Consider the following 14,302-nt stretch of genomic DNA (forward strand, 5'->3'; position numbering starts at 1 on the left):
TGGCTAACTTTAACGTCAGAGGAGAAAACACATTTGGAGGAAATCCAGCTCACTGTACTGTGGGTACTGTCTTGGCTCCTCATCAAATGAGAAGAACAAGCATTAGCAGGTCTGATTATTAACTCAGTGTTCCAAGGTCCATCAGTGCATCCCTACCATTCCCACATTTCTGCTGCCTGCCTCCAGTAAATACAAGATGCTCTTTGTTCAGAGGTGGCCTTCAGGGATCTTCAATTAGTGGGGTAAACCCTTCAGTGCTACAAGTATTTGATGAAACTAATTTTTGTTTTATCTTTGAAACATTCAATCAAAATATACAAGTTGAGGATGAGATAGTTTACAGTGTCTTTAAAATATAACTTTGGACCTGTTTATTACAAATGGATAAAATGGTAACATATTTTAATCTTTTCTGTCCCCCAGCAAGATACAAGAATAACTCCATCCCTGCCCAAGCTGGATCTTCATGTTATTCCTGTGTGGCAAAAAGGGATTACAGGCAAAGGAGTTGTTATCACAGTACTGGACGATGGCTTGGAGTGGAATCACACTGATATCTATGCCAACTATGTAAGTCTGAGGACTAGAATGCTATGGAATAAATTAACCAGTTGTAAATTCGATGTACACACACTCTTCTGCAGCTCCATGTCTGTTCTATAAGTCAGGTTCTACAGTACAGAGACTGGAATATTTGTCTTAGGTATGGTTTGGAACCTGGTCTGTGTCACAGGAAGCTGAATGTTACTTAGCAATGGTAGTGGGGTGGGTATTTTGTTGTTTTATTCTTCCTTCAGTGAATTTAATTCTGAGACATATTTGTATACAGTGGTTTAATGTTGAATTATTAAAGCTCCATGAAGAAATTATGGAATTTTTAATGGCCATCAAGTTCTCCCCACTGGATTGCTGCCTGTGTGAGGCTCACCAAGTAACTAAATACAGACTCTAGACCACATTTTGTTACACATTCTAAAAATGGACTTTGTAGTTTTCTGACTTTCTGTTTTTCTTTTTTTACATGTAGGACCCAAATGCAAGTTATGATTTCAATGACAATGATCATGATCCCTTTCCTAGATATGACCCAACAAATGAAAACAAGTGAGTAGCTTTCCAATTGCGTGAAGAGAACAAAACAGTATGATATTAATTTGTGTTAGAAGGTACAAATGCAGAAATATCTGTGTATGTCTCCTGTGGCAATTTTGCAATAAGAGGAATAATTTGTGTAATAGAATCCCATGGTGGTTGAGCATGGAAGGGACCTTTGAAGGTCATCTGGTCTGACCCCCTGCTCAAGCAGGGAGACCTAGAGCCAGTTGCTCAGTAGTGCATCCAGATAGCTTTTGAATATTTCCAAGGAGGGAGACTCCACAACCTCTGTGGGAAACCTGTGCCAGTGCTTGGTTACCCTCACAGTAAAGAAATGTTCTTGAATGTTCAGAAGAAACGTCCTGTGTTCCTGTGCACAAGCCTTCTCATGTAACATTGGCATAAACATTAGAATTAAATTCCCAAATGAAGAGCTTCATAGCTGTAATCTCCCTGTGATGTCTTGGATTTGTATGTGTAAGGTATTGATGTGTTTCTGTAAGCTGAAGGGAACAATCTGTGCATGTGACCATGTGTGTTTCTGGAGCATTACCTCCCTAAGCAGATTTTTACTTCAGTCCTCTGCTTTGGACTGGGAATTTAAAAAAATAAAAAAGTCTCCTATGAAGCCCCTAGAAGAGACTGTGTCTTAGAGGAACCTACCAAGAAACCCATCCCTTCAGATCAGCTCTTGCAGCTAAGGACACCCATTTTCAGTTCTGGCAGTAGCTTTTGGATCGACAGAGCTGAGCTGGAACACTGAACTTCTGTTTCAGTGCATGCAACCACAGGTGACCTCATATGAGTGTGACACATGGGCAAATACTGGAGGAGGTTACATTCACTCCTGTGACAGTTTTTTGGTCTCTTATGAAGCATATGGGAGCTTTATTTAGACCCGATTTGGCCTAAATGTCCTTAAGGTAATAACTGAGAAAGTATCAAAAAGCTTGATCACAAGACAACCAACCAGTTCACGTAGTGGACTTGTGCATCTCAGAGGAGAGAGGAGTTTTCTCTAATGCCCATGCCCTTTCTGGAGCCAACTCTTTGATACTCAGTGGAGCCTCCTGGTGCGTCTGTCACACCAAGGCCTATCCATTGTGGTTCAGGAATGGATTTTTTCCACAAAGAAGAGAACAGAACAGACCTCCTTACAAGCTGGTGCACAAAAGGAGTCAATTTCTTTGACAAATTAGGATGCCACTACTCAATACAGATAGTAAGAAACTGATGCCCTGTTTCCCTGTTGACTATCAGACAATGCTGCAGCATCCACTACATAAATCAGTTTATGGGGGGGAAAAAAAGATCAGTCAAAAGATAAACACCCCATGAATAAGACATTTGAAAAATTGCATTTCTGCTTTGTTACAGCATTATTTAAGAGCAAGAAGCCATTATCCTCTTGTTACAATGACAGTATCTCTTAAATCTACCTGTATTGCCTCTAATCTTTATTAATAAGTAAATGGAATTCAGCCCAGAAGCATTCAGTCATGTCATTGAATAACAATTTGTACTATTACATAATAGTACAAATCTTACAGTTACTCTTATATGAAGGTTTTCTGTATGGTGGAATTACAATCATCTAAAAAAAAGAATTGCTTAGAAAATAGTTGGTTACAAGAAAATATTGGCAATGGATATGCTTTAAAGGCTCATTTTCTGAATTCCTAAATAAAGGTAGTAATTAAAAAAAGGATATCTAAATGTGTGATTAAAAATTACTTTTATCTTATTTCTGTCTACAGACAGTTTCTTAGCCCCATAATTTTATACTACTTTTGGACTCTTCTAACATACTGGTATCTAATGTGTCTACAGACTTCAGTGTGACTTAGGTGAAGTATCATCTCATAACGATGTTCCTTTGATCATTAAGTAGATAAAAATTATGTTTCTTGAAGCTTAAGGGAAACAAGTATTTTTGTATCACATAGATACAACTCAAAATCTGTTCAACAGCTGCACTGCATTAATTTAAAAGAGGACTTCCACCAAATCAAGGTCAATGATGAGTCTTTCTGTACATTACACCAAAGATGTTATGAGATGTTGTTTATTCTTGCTATATTTATTCAGGCATGGGACGCGGTGTGCAGGAGAAATTGCCATGCAAGCCAACAACAGAAAATGTGGAGTCGGAGTAGCATACAACTCCAGAGTTGGAGGTAAGAAAATGAAAATAATTGGATGTCAAACATGAATATGAAATATGAAACAAGACAGATCCTGAGTATTTTCAGATACCATTAATCTGAAATATGAATGATTGGTCTTTCTTGGAAAACATGAATCTTGGAATGTTATAAGCTACAAATCCTGTCCGGCTATAGTGCAGTGTTACATCTGTATGACAGCATTTCTTGAACAAACTCTGGAATTTGATTATGAGTGGAATACAGGTAGAATATATAGCAACAGCAGTGACAATATAGGTGGTGGTGATGATTATGATAATAGCAATAGTACTAGTAATAATAATATTAACAGTAATAATACTAAATAATAATAATAATAATAATAATAGCAACAAGCTATATTATACCCAGACTTAAGGCTGTATCTTTTAAGCAATAAGAGACCCACTTTTTACAACTGGTTATTCTGGAAGGAGGAAACATAGGGGAGGAGAGAGATTGAGTAGACTAAAAGTAAGAATATATAAATTTATACCCATCCTGGCTTGCAGCATATTGTTTCCAGCTACACAATTGCATTCAAAAGGTCACGTCAGTCAGGATATTCAAACTGCTGGGGGTTTTTGTTTCAACACTTTACTTCTCTATTGTCACCATAAGTTAAATCTGAAAACACGTAGATTCTTGCTTGCCCATCAATCAATGTTGCTTTTTTAAATGGTGACTAAAAGTTTAATCCATTAGAGGTTTATGAAATAGTCATGATAAAAGTATCAGTTGCAAATGGTTATGTAGCTCAGAGGAAGATATTTGTACAGGCCTAATTTTTCCATTACTCCTTTTTTTTCCTTTTAAACAATGGGATGAGAGTGGCAATTGACACCCATAACTCATTCCCACCATTTCAGACTGATGTTTGTAGGTTCCCAGTTACTCTACTGAGCTGTCATAGTTGTCAGCCTTGCAGTTTGCCTTTGCCATAATGCATTATGCTGTCATGATCTGTTTAAATAAAATATCTTACTCATAAGACAAAGACGTCAAATTTTCAAAGCAGGGCAAAATGGATGAAGCTGCAGAGATGTCTGAACACCCGCTGTGCCCATATTTTAAGGCTCTTGCATCTACAGAGGAGGTTCTTCCACAGCTATTTGCATATGCTCTGCACTCATTTGCAAATGCAAACTGCAGATCTGTGTGGGGTGATTTATCTTGAAGGTGAAAATGACAGGAGGAAAAGCAGTCCAGCAATCCACATTACCAAGAAAGCAGCTTATACTTGGGTGGGGGAGGAGGAAGAATGGAAAAGTTGAAAGAAATTGTAAGCTGTTAGATGTGACCAGAGTGATTAAGATAGGGATGTAACAAAAATATATTCAAAGAGCAGTGGAAGATACGAGAAGTCTTCAGAAGATTCAGATAAATTTGGAGTGGCTAAACACTGGAAGAATTTTTTGATGATACAAGCTCTACAACATTAATTTCTTCAGAAGCTGTTTTTCTTCTTTTCTTTTTAAATCCATGAAATGACACATTGCACACTTCTATTTGATATTAGTACAGGATGACTTCTTTAAGTGGCTGTTTGCTTGTAGCAGTTGCCATACTGAATAAATCCAGCGATGCACAGCCAGTGCCTTCCCTCTGATAATCAGCATCAGCTGCTTTAGGGAAAGAAATCCTGACATCTGGAACACCTTGTTCTCCAACCTTCAGCATCAGAGGTTGGTTTAACTTTGCCTTGAGGGGTAAACCAAAATATTCCATTCAAAAATTTTTTTTCCATGAAAATAATGACTTTAATAATCCTGAGTGTTCTCAGTAGTCACATCAAGGCCTGGCCCTATTCTGAAACCTTGATTAGTGCCTTCAGTACTTTATGGCTCTGAGTCTCATAGGCTTTTTAGTGCACTGAGTGAAAAAAAAATACTTCTTAATGCCATTTTTCAAAAGTTACACCTTTCAGTGTCCTTTAACATTCACCTCTTGTTCTGTGCAGAGCTAAGAAACGTGTGTGCATCGATCACCTTTGGAGTAAAGCAGGATGTATGTATTTTTATGCATACCTAATAGTGTTGGGCTATGATATTTCCATGGTGCTGCCATGGAAATTAAGTGATTAAGTGGCTCCATTTTACAAAGGACTGGGCTGAGAGTTCCTGCACAGTGACGTGTTGCTAAAAATAGCCTTCAGCCAGGCACATACATGTATGTGTCTGAAATTACCTTGGGCTTTGTCTGCTTTTGATTTTGTGAGACTGATGATAGGAGCAAGAATAGAAGAGAGTTTATGCAAGAGGACATAATTGGAATCTGCTTAGGGGAGTATCACTGCAGTCATCAAATCCCTGAGTTGACTCGAACAATCAGGATTTCTGATGATCACAAAGACAAGGCAGCGATTTTTTCCCTTGAACTGTTTTTGTCAGTGTGTGGTCAGTGTTCTTGTGGGTTTTTTTCTTTTTTACATTATTTATCTGCGGAGTGGGCTTTGTCTTTTTCTGTGTGAAGTATCTATGCGCTACTCTTCGCATTCCTGGTATCTCATTAGATGTTGCAAGCTCACACCTGGAGCTTGAAGGCGCTTTCACACAGGCAGATCTTTGCTCACAGCACGCTGGTATGAGAGGATCTCACAATTCTGAGCCAGCTGAAAAAAAGAGTAATCAAAGCATTATGAGCTTAAGCCTGTACCTGAGGCATAGGATATACCTCGATGCTTTTCCCAGCTTTGTGAGTGATAGCAGAGCAGTTGAGCGGATTAACTCCTTTTTCTGATTTTTGCCACTAGTGAATATGAAATAATAAAGCTCAACTTTATCTCAAGGGTATTACAAATATTGAGAGGCTAGCCGTTTGAAAAAAGAATTATGCTTGCAATCTTTTTTTTTCCTGCTTGATAGCATAAAAAAAAAAAGAACAAGAGACTGAACTGCAAGGGTGATGTAGGATTTTTTTGCTGCCGTTTTTTTGTTTGTTTGTTTGTTTTGATCAAATGACCACATTTTCCCTGCTGTGCTTTGGCAAGATCCCCATTTTGTGGAAAATAGCAGAAAATGAGTACTCATAATTCACCAACTGCCAGTGATGGTGCAGCTGCTGTAGCACTAAATGCCAGGTTCAAGAGAACCCAGATATTTTTATTGCTTGTAAACACGGGCTGAATCCTGACTGCTGTTGCTCTTAGACTGCTGCTGTTGCTGTGAGAGCCGTGCCACAGTGGAAATTTTGCCAAACTTCTTCTTTTTGTACCTTCTTCCAGCACTGGACAAGGGTTACAGTCCTGCTGCAGAGCTGTGGTTTTGTGTGGATTGATGTATCCGTTGCAGATGAACTGCTGTCTGCAACTGAATTTTAAGTACCACTGAGATCAGGCTTGCTCTGAAGAAGATTAGATCATGCAGTTCCTAATAAATTGTTAATGGCTAGATATCTCTGGATTGCTCATAGTAGAAAAAACCATGGCAGAAAAACAACAGTGAGATTTTTTTCTGTGGTGGAGATTGAAGAGCTACTGAAATAGCAACATCACAAAGACAGCAGAACCTTAATGACTTTGAGATTGAAGAGCTACTGAAATAGCAACATCACAAAGGCAGCAGAACCTTAATGACTTTGAGGGCAAAGTGTTTTAGTCAGAACACTCAAAACTACATCTTTGAACTAAAACTCCTAGAACTCTTAAAGATAAAAGTAATGCTGGTAAAACCTACGTTGGTAAAACCTATTTAATTTCAGTGGCATTTCAGTTTGAGAAGTCTTTGTTATAGATGTAACAGAGTGGAAAGAGAATGCAATAAGAAAAAGCAGGAACAGTAAGCAAGACTTTTTTGGGTCTCTCTAGAAGGAGAGAAAGAAATAAATAAGAGGCAAAAAAGATTTTAATTTTTTTTTTTATATTTGTAGAGAACACTGAGCTCTGCAAATAAAGCTGTTTCACACTGATAGGGACTGTCTGCTCAGTATTACTTACATGAACAGCAGTAGGCTGTGGCCGCAATAGTTATGGATTAATTTTGCTGGAATCTTTAAAAACAGTTAACAAAGACAAGGAGGAGGGAACAGAAAGTAAATCCAAGCTACTTCTTTTTTTTTTTTTTTCTGTTAAAGGTATCCGAATGCTGGATGGAATAGTCACTGATGCTATTGAAGCCAGTTCCATTGGTTTCAACCCAGAACATGTGGATATTTATAGTGCAAGCTGGGGCCCCAACGATGATGGCAAAACTGTGGAGGGACCTGGGAGACTGGCACAGAAGGCTTTTGAGTATGGGATAAACCAGGTATGATACTTAAAGAGAAAGATAAAGTAAAATGTGGCAGAGAACAGAATTTTAAAATGGTTGATAGCAGGAAAGAAATGAAAATAGTTTGTTCTGTCTTTGCTCATATATATTTGAAATGGGCAAGATATATTTTAATAGTACAGGTCAGAGACATTTCCAGCCAGACCAGAACTTTTAGGGCTTTCTAAGGTGATTTTAGACTGCAAATCTCCACAGATAAGCTTTCTTTTTCCATCCTTACTTTTGCTGCCTTTGTCTCACCCTACCCCCACCCTTTTCTACTACTTGTTTTGCACTGAACACTAATTGGATTTCTACACTGAAAGCCTATAAAATTTAATAAAAAGATTCTGCTTTGTGAATATTCTGTTATGTGAAATAGTGATGCACTTTAGCACCCTGTGGACGAGCTTGTATTGTGTTAATTGCATTAATTTATAAATTGGTTTGTATCATGATCCAGTTAAAATGAATATAGTAAAAATACATGATGAAGAGTATTGGAAGCAATGTTTTTACACTTTTTTTTTTTTGATGTTACACTCTTTAGATCTGGTTGGATGATAAATAGGGTGCAAACTGAGAGCTGCCAGGTATTTATTAATAAACTACTCTTGCTCTTGCCAGTGAGGTGAAAAGATACCTAAAGGTACTAATATAGAGAGGAAGACTAAATCAGAGGTGGGAGAAGAGAGAAATGGAGGAAAGCTTGAAGGACAGAGGCAAAGAGAGAATTTTGGATAAAGAGCAGTTAACATTAGCAAACAGAAGGGGAGAAGGAGAGAAGAATGAAGAGTCTGACAGCTGACAAAGATACTCTGAGAGAAGAATGGAAACCAGGAAGGGTGGTCTAGTAACAAAGATCTAAGCCTATAAGTAGGCAGCAAGAGAAGAGAGAGGTGATAATTAGGTGATAATTGGCAACAATTGTTCAGTGGTCTTACTCTGGAGAAGCAGGTTCTTTGGTGAAGAATGTATCCTTTTTTACAGTTTGTTCTATTTCCCATGGAGAGCAAACTTACTCATTTGTTTGTCAGACTTGCTTTTGCAAGGCTCTGGCTTGTCTCCATTCTGCTTAAAGTTAGTCAAGTAGGGACTGGCAACAACTCTAGTCCCTGGATCCTTCATTGCTGTGCTGGTAAAGCACCTGAGCACAGACTTAGCCTTAAGCATCTAACAGGTGTTAGTATCACTCTAAGTGAAGTCAGACCAGGTGTTTAGATACACCAGTGCTTTTCCAAAGTGCAGCCTTTATTCTCAAAGATACTATATCATTTTCAGTAGTTTACACGGCTTGTCCATCCCAAGACAGCAGTTACAATGTCTTTAAAAGCATCATGCTTTTAATGTTTTAAGTGCTGCGAATTTCCTAGCACTTGCATGAATACCTTAAAATCTCACCTGAGTTGGATGATAAAAATCTGTATTTCAACTATTTTTTCTAGTGAATGTACATATAGTAATAATGAACATATATTAATAATGAACAACATACGAACTTTTGCTTGTCACATGAAACAGATTTTTTTCCTCTGGAGGCCTAGCACAGTTTAAGATTGGATAGGATGATTTATGCTTAGGGTAATAGCTGTGGTGGTTTACATGCTGTCAGCTGCCAGCATCAAGTGTTGGCTGCTGCTCTCTCATTGCGCTGTGGACACCAGAGCAGGGAATGAGTGTGGTTGTGTCTGGAGACTGGTGATGCTGAATGACAGATCTGTGAGGGAAGGGACGGTTTCAATGTGGACATCATTTGTGCTGCTAACCCGTACCTCTGTGATTACAGGAAAGGCAAATGAAGTAACCTCTGATGAACTTGCTATGTCTTAAAAATAAATGGGCATTTTTCCTAGAAATGGTCAGGATCAAAACATCAGCATGAGGGAAGATTTACCCGTTGAACACAGGCTCTTTTTACCTAAAAACCTCTTCTAAGGAAAGTTGCTACACCTGGAACACTAAACCTTGGCCAGTCGAACTAAGAGATGTGCTGCAGGGTGATAAGTAGGATGTGTCAAACAGCTGATTTTTTCTGTCTCTGTCTTCTACAGTGCTTATGGAAATTTGTCCTTTCTATCTGAGAATGTTTGGTGTATTAGGTTTTTTGGGATAACCACTCAGGGTCTGAAATCTCTTTGCTAACTAGTAATTTCTGTTTTCCCTAGGGCCGAAATGGGAAAGGCTCCATTTTCGTGTGGGCTTCAGGGAATGGAGGTCGCCAGGGTGACAACTGTGACTGTGATGGTTACACTGATAGTATCTACACAATCTCCATTAGCAGTGCTTCTCAGCAAGGGCTTTCTCCCTGGTATGCAGAGAAGTGCTCTTCAACTCTGGCCACAGCATACAGCAGTGGGGATTATACTGACCAAAGAATTGTAGGTTGTTTTTACCAGTTTCAGAACAAACAGAAATGTATTGCATATGCAAATAACAAATGAAACCTCTTAAATGCTTGGTTTCAAGTGCCTTCTTTGTGTAATGTGTGACGTGCTTAGTGCTTTTGCCTTGAAACTTTGAGGGATTTGTAATCCAAAGTGTGATCATATCCCTGAAACATCTTCTACTGTAAAGCAATGGTTAGAGAAAATTGTTGTGTCAATGCAGTTAAGTCAACATGCTGAATTTGTCTGCTATTTGTGAATGCTGTTTGTGTATGAGAGAGGCCTCTGCATGGTTTGATATGGTACCATTCTTCAGAAGGGGCAAATGAAAAGAGATTTAGAGTAAAAGGAAAAAGAACCTGTGATGTAGGGGTCTCTGATACACCTTGTGTAAGAGCAACAGCAGCAATAATTACTTCCAAACCTATAAAAGGTATTTGGCAAGGAAACGTTTCAGTCTGTGTGCCTTTCTTGTGCTGAAGAAAATTGCTGTGATAAAATAATGTCATTCTAAGTTAGCCAGGAGATTAGTCTTTCTTAAGTGGCTTCTCTTTATAGTTGAGATGTAGATACATAGGATGATGAATTTGGTATTTAATTTCCAAATAAAGCACATATTTCATTGCAAATTATAGTTCTTCTGCTGAAGAGGGAGCAGAACACCAGTACTAACCCTATGAGTAATTTTCTAGCAAGCAGTAATTTTAAATGTTCTAGGCCCAACACAATGATCTGTTTTTATGATTCACCAGTAAGCCTGAAACACTTATTGTGAAATCTTACAATAAAATAAGATATTCAGTGTGGGAGTATTTTGTTCCAACACAAAGCGTTTTGATACAAAAATTATAGTTGAAGTAAAAGGAGTGGATTGAAATATGAACAGATTTAATCATCCATCACTTTTTCTTCTGGTAAGGTGTATATTAATACGCACCAAGTAAAGGATACATAGTTATGTTTGTGAGTGTGGATATGACTGTACTTGCAATTGTTTATTCACATAATCTGGGAACTTTTTGGTTTGTTTTGTTTGTTTTTTTTTCTATCAGACAAGTGTTGATCTTCACAATGAATGTACAGAAACTCACACTGGGACCTCTGCATCTGCACCTCTGGCTGCAGGGATTTTTGCTCTAGCACTGGAAGCAAAGTAAGATGACACACCACTACCTTTTGAAACCCCTGTCCCTCAGCCACCCCACCATCTTCCCTGAAATATTGTCTGTTTGAAGTGGCACCACCTCATGCTATAGCTCCACTTTTATCAGTCAGACTTGCTCAGCCTGATGACAAAAACAAGCAGCTACTTGCCTCAACACCTTCCTAGAAAAGCAGAATCAATGGAATTGAAGCCTGAGGAATTGAATGACTGAGGAATATTAGGCCATTTTGTGTATTGGCAACAGTGTTTACTGATTTCGGGTCAAATGCACTTAAAATGAAGCTGCACATGGGTCAGGAGAACATAATTTGAAGACAATAGGTTGCAAGATTTTAAATTAGGTCTTCATTCAATTTGCAGAAGATTTTCTGCCAATGATGAGGCATAAAATGGAAGGTACCCAAGCTTGTTTGTCCCTGCAGGCAGGGAGCAGCCAGGTTTGGATCCTGTAGGGCAGGTGGAATGTAGAACGTGGGGAAGGTAAGAAGGGATAGGACAGTGGCTTTTCCACAGAAAATACTTCAGGTAGAAATTCACAGGCTTAGTACTTGGATGGTGTAGATTCAGTTCCATTTTCTATTGCATACCCCTTTGGTGACATAAGCCAAGACGCTCAGATGTTTTAAAGGGTGGAGTTAATCACAGAATCAAATACCCAGTGAAATTTCAAAGTCCAGGTTCTATAAAGACTGGTGGGGAATACTAGTATTGGTAGCTAACCTTAAATGCCAGGATGATTTTGAAGGATTGGACTATAATCTTGCTAGACACCTGTTTTTCTTGTCTACCTGGAGAAGTATTGTGAGGATAAGCGTGTGACATGCTGTGTATTTGAAAATAATGGGATGCCATATACCTTCAAACCATATTCTATGGCAGACTAATAATTGAGAGAAAAGTGCCCTAAAACAACTAACCAGGATCATTTTCTCAACAGCCCAGACCTAACGTGGAGGGATATGCAACACTTGGTAGTGTGGACCTCGGAATATGATCCACTGTCTGGAAACCCAGGATGGAAAAAGAATGGAGCGGGACTGATGGTCAACAGTCGATTTGGGTTTGGACTACTGAATGCCAACGCATTGGTAGATTTAGCTGATCCCAAAAGATGGAAAGGTGTACCAGAAAAGAGAGAGTGTATTGTCAGAGACCAGAGCTTTGAACCAAGGTAAGAATTTGCATTAGCAGTTACCAAGCTTATGTCTATCTTAGTAAAGCCTGAAGGATCATATTCTTCATAGATTGCCCTCAACCAGGCTAAGGGATTTCTTTTGGTTCACTTAGTTTTGCCTTACTGTATTCCTCAGAGGGTAGGCAAGGAGCATTTGCTTCTTGTTTTTTTAGTGTAAGACTGATGGAAATTACTAGAGTGAAGGATTCTTTAAGGCAGAACCCAGTCAGCTAAAGTGTGAATGTTTAGACACTATCAGAAGATAGACAAAAAGATAGTGAAGTGTCCTAGGGATTTAAAAAAAAAATATCTGTAATGGGTCTTAGCAATTCTTCTCCTTTGACAGGCATGGGATATGTTGAAATCAAGGTGATAGATTCAGCTTCACTCATATATGTAGCATTTTTCTTATGAAAAACAAGTGTCCCAAAGTCTCACTGAAAAGTCTTACCAACCACATTCACATGTGCTCACAGCATAGTGAGCCTAAACTGAGCTGAACATGCACATAAATTATAATTAGTCACTGAGTTGGTTAATCAATAGGGATATATGGGCTGGTTTTGTCTCCACTTGTTCATTTATGTATTTGTTGTCTAGAAAAAATTATCTGTTTCAAAGGCTGAAATTATACCGTGTCAATGCACCAAAAGTCTGTCTGCAGAAACATATTGCAGTGTTTTGGAGAGTCACTGCTTGGTAGCCTTATTATTTATTTTATTATCAATTTGCTTTTATGAGGTCTCTCTTTTCCACAGGATGTTGACACAGTACTGATGTATGTAATACTTGCTGCTTATGTATTTTTATGGCAGTCCTGTGTGTTACATTATAAACAAAAATCCCATGATTCTGAGTTCAGAATTATTTATGTGGAGGCTTAGATATCCGTTCTCTTTGGAAGTAATGGGAATTGTGCAGAGAAGCTGTCTGTGCAGAGCATGAACAGAAGATGTTAGCTTTTTTTTTTCCTTGAGGGGGCATTGATTGGAAAGGACCAGGACAGGTTGCTGCTGTCATATTTTAGCTCTATGATAACAGTTCTTCTGGAAATTTGAATAAGGCAACAAAGTCTAAGTCTGATACAGCTGTGCAATGTAGCTGCCTGCAAAGACTGATTTTTTTTGCAATCCACTTCAATACTATCTGTGCTTCCAAAACTTCCCATGGTTTTCACAGAAGCATTCAAAAGAATATCAAATGTAGAATTTGTCTTTACTTCTTTCTTCCTCAACATTCTGAAATTTTAAATCTGTCATTTACACCTCACATCACGATCCAGAACCAAAGGTTCCTCTGAATAATCAAAGAACTGCTGTAACTTTTGCCAGATTATTAAGAGCAAACGAAGAAGTCATCATTGAAATTCCCACAAAAGCCTGTGAGGGCCAGGAGAACTCCATTGTATCTCTGGAGCATGTGCAGCTTGAGGCAACGATCGAGTATTCCCGTAGAGGTGATCTTCATGTCACACTGGTATCTCCATCAGGTACAGGAGGCAAAGACACACCTTGTTTGTGTTGCTCTAATGTGTAGCATTTATTCGATTAAAAAAACACCTCTATGTTCTTCGGTGGTTTTAAAAAGAGCTATATATATCACTGGACAAATCCAGTGAGGGGAGTGTGAGGATAAAGCATTCTGGGAACCACAGAAACCACTCTTCAGCCTTCACCCATTTGAAAATCCTACTTTAGAAAATAAAGGCATGGTACGTTTTCATTCTGGCAACAGGACCTGTGAAAACTGAGGGTTCCTGGCAGACAACAAATTATGGTTCAATAATGCTTATCAGACTTCCTGTGATTTAGTAGACTAATGGAAAACTGAGAAAATATAACTCCTTAGATTTCATGTAACTGCATCTCCACATTTGTGTATTTAGAAACACAGTGCCTCTGTTAGGCACCTTAGTACAAATATGCTAAATGAGCTAGACTATGGCAAGCTGTCCTGACAATACCCTGAAATAACACCATAAGGAGAAAAAAAAAAAAAGAATTAGTATAAACAACTTTGTAGACAGTAAGGTCTGTTAGATTAACTGATAT

At 38.5% G+C, this 14,302-nt stretch overlaps 1 protein-coding gene across 2 annotated transcripts in view; it reads left to right on the forward strand.

The window, feature by feature from the left end:
* The window catches only part of PCSK1 (proprotein convertase subtilisin/kexin type 1), a 28,903-nt gene that overhangs the window by 6,793 nt on the left and 7,808 nt on the right, over window positions 1–14,302 (forward strand). For both annotated transcript variants that reach the window (XM_064642132.1, XM_064642133.1), the window contains exons 4-11: window positions 424–570; window positions 1,028–1,104; window positions 3,184–3,272; window positions 7,353–7,525; window positions 9,694–9,906; window positions 10,965–11,065; window positions 12,015–12,248; window positions 13,583–13,740. In XM_064642132.1, coding sequence (XP_064498202.1) covers window positions 424–570; window positions 1,028–1,104; window positions 3,184–3,272; window positions 7,353–7,525; window positions 9,694–9,906; window positions 10,965–11,065; window positions 12,015–12,248; window positions 13,583–13,740 — 1,192 coding nt within the window. The remainder of the gene's footprint in view (window positions 1–423; window positions 571–1,027; window positions 1,105–3,183; window positions 3,273–7,352; window positions 7,526–9,693; window positions 9,907–10,964; window positions 11,066–12,014; window positions 12,249–13,582; window positions 13,741–14,302) is intronic.

This window comes from Pseudopipra pipra, chromosome Z (assembly GCF_036250125.1).
Source record: "Pseudopipra pipra isolate bDixPip1 chromosome Z, bDixPip1.hap1, whole genome shotgun sequence".
Taxonomy (NCBI): Eukaryota; Metazoa; Chordata; class Aves; order Passeriformes; family Pipridae; genus Pseudopipra; species Pseudopipra pipra.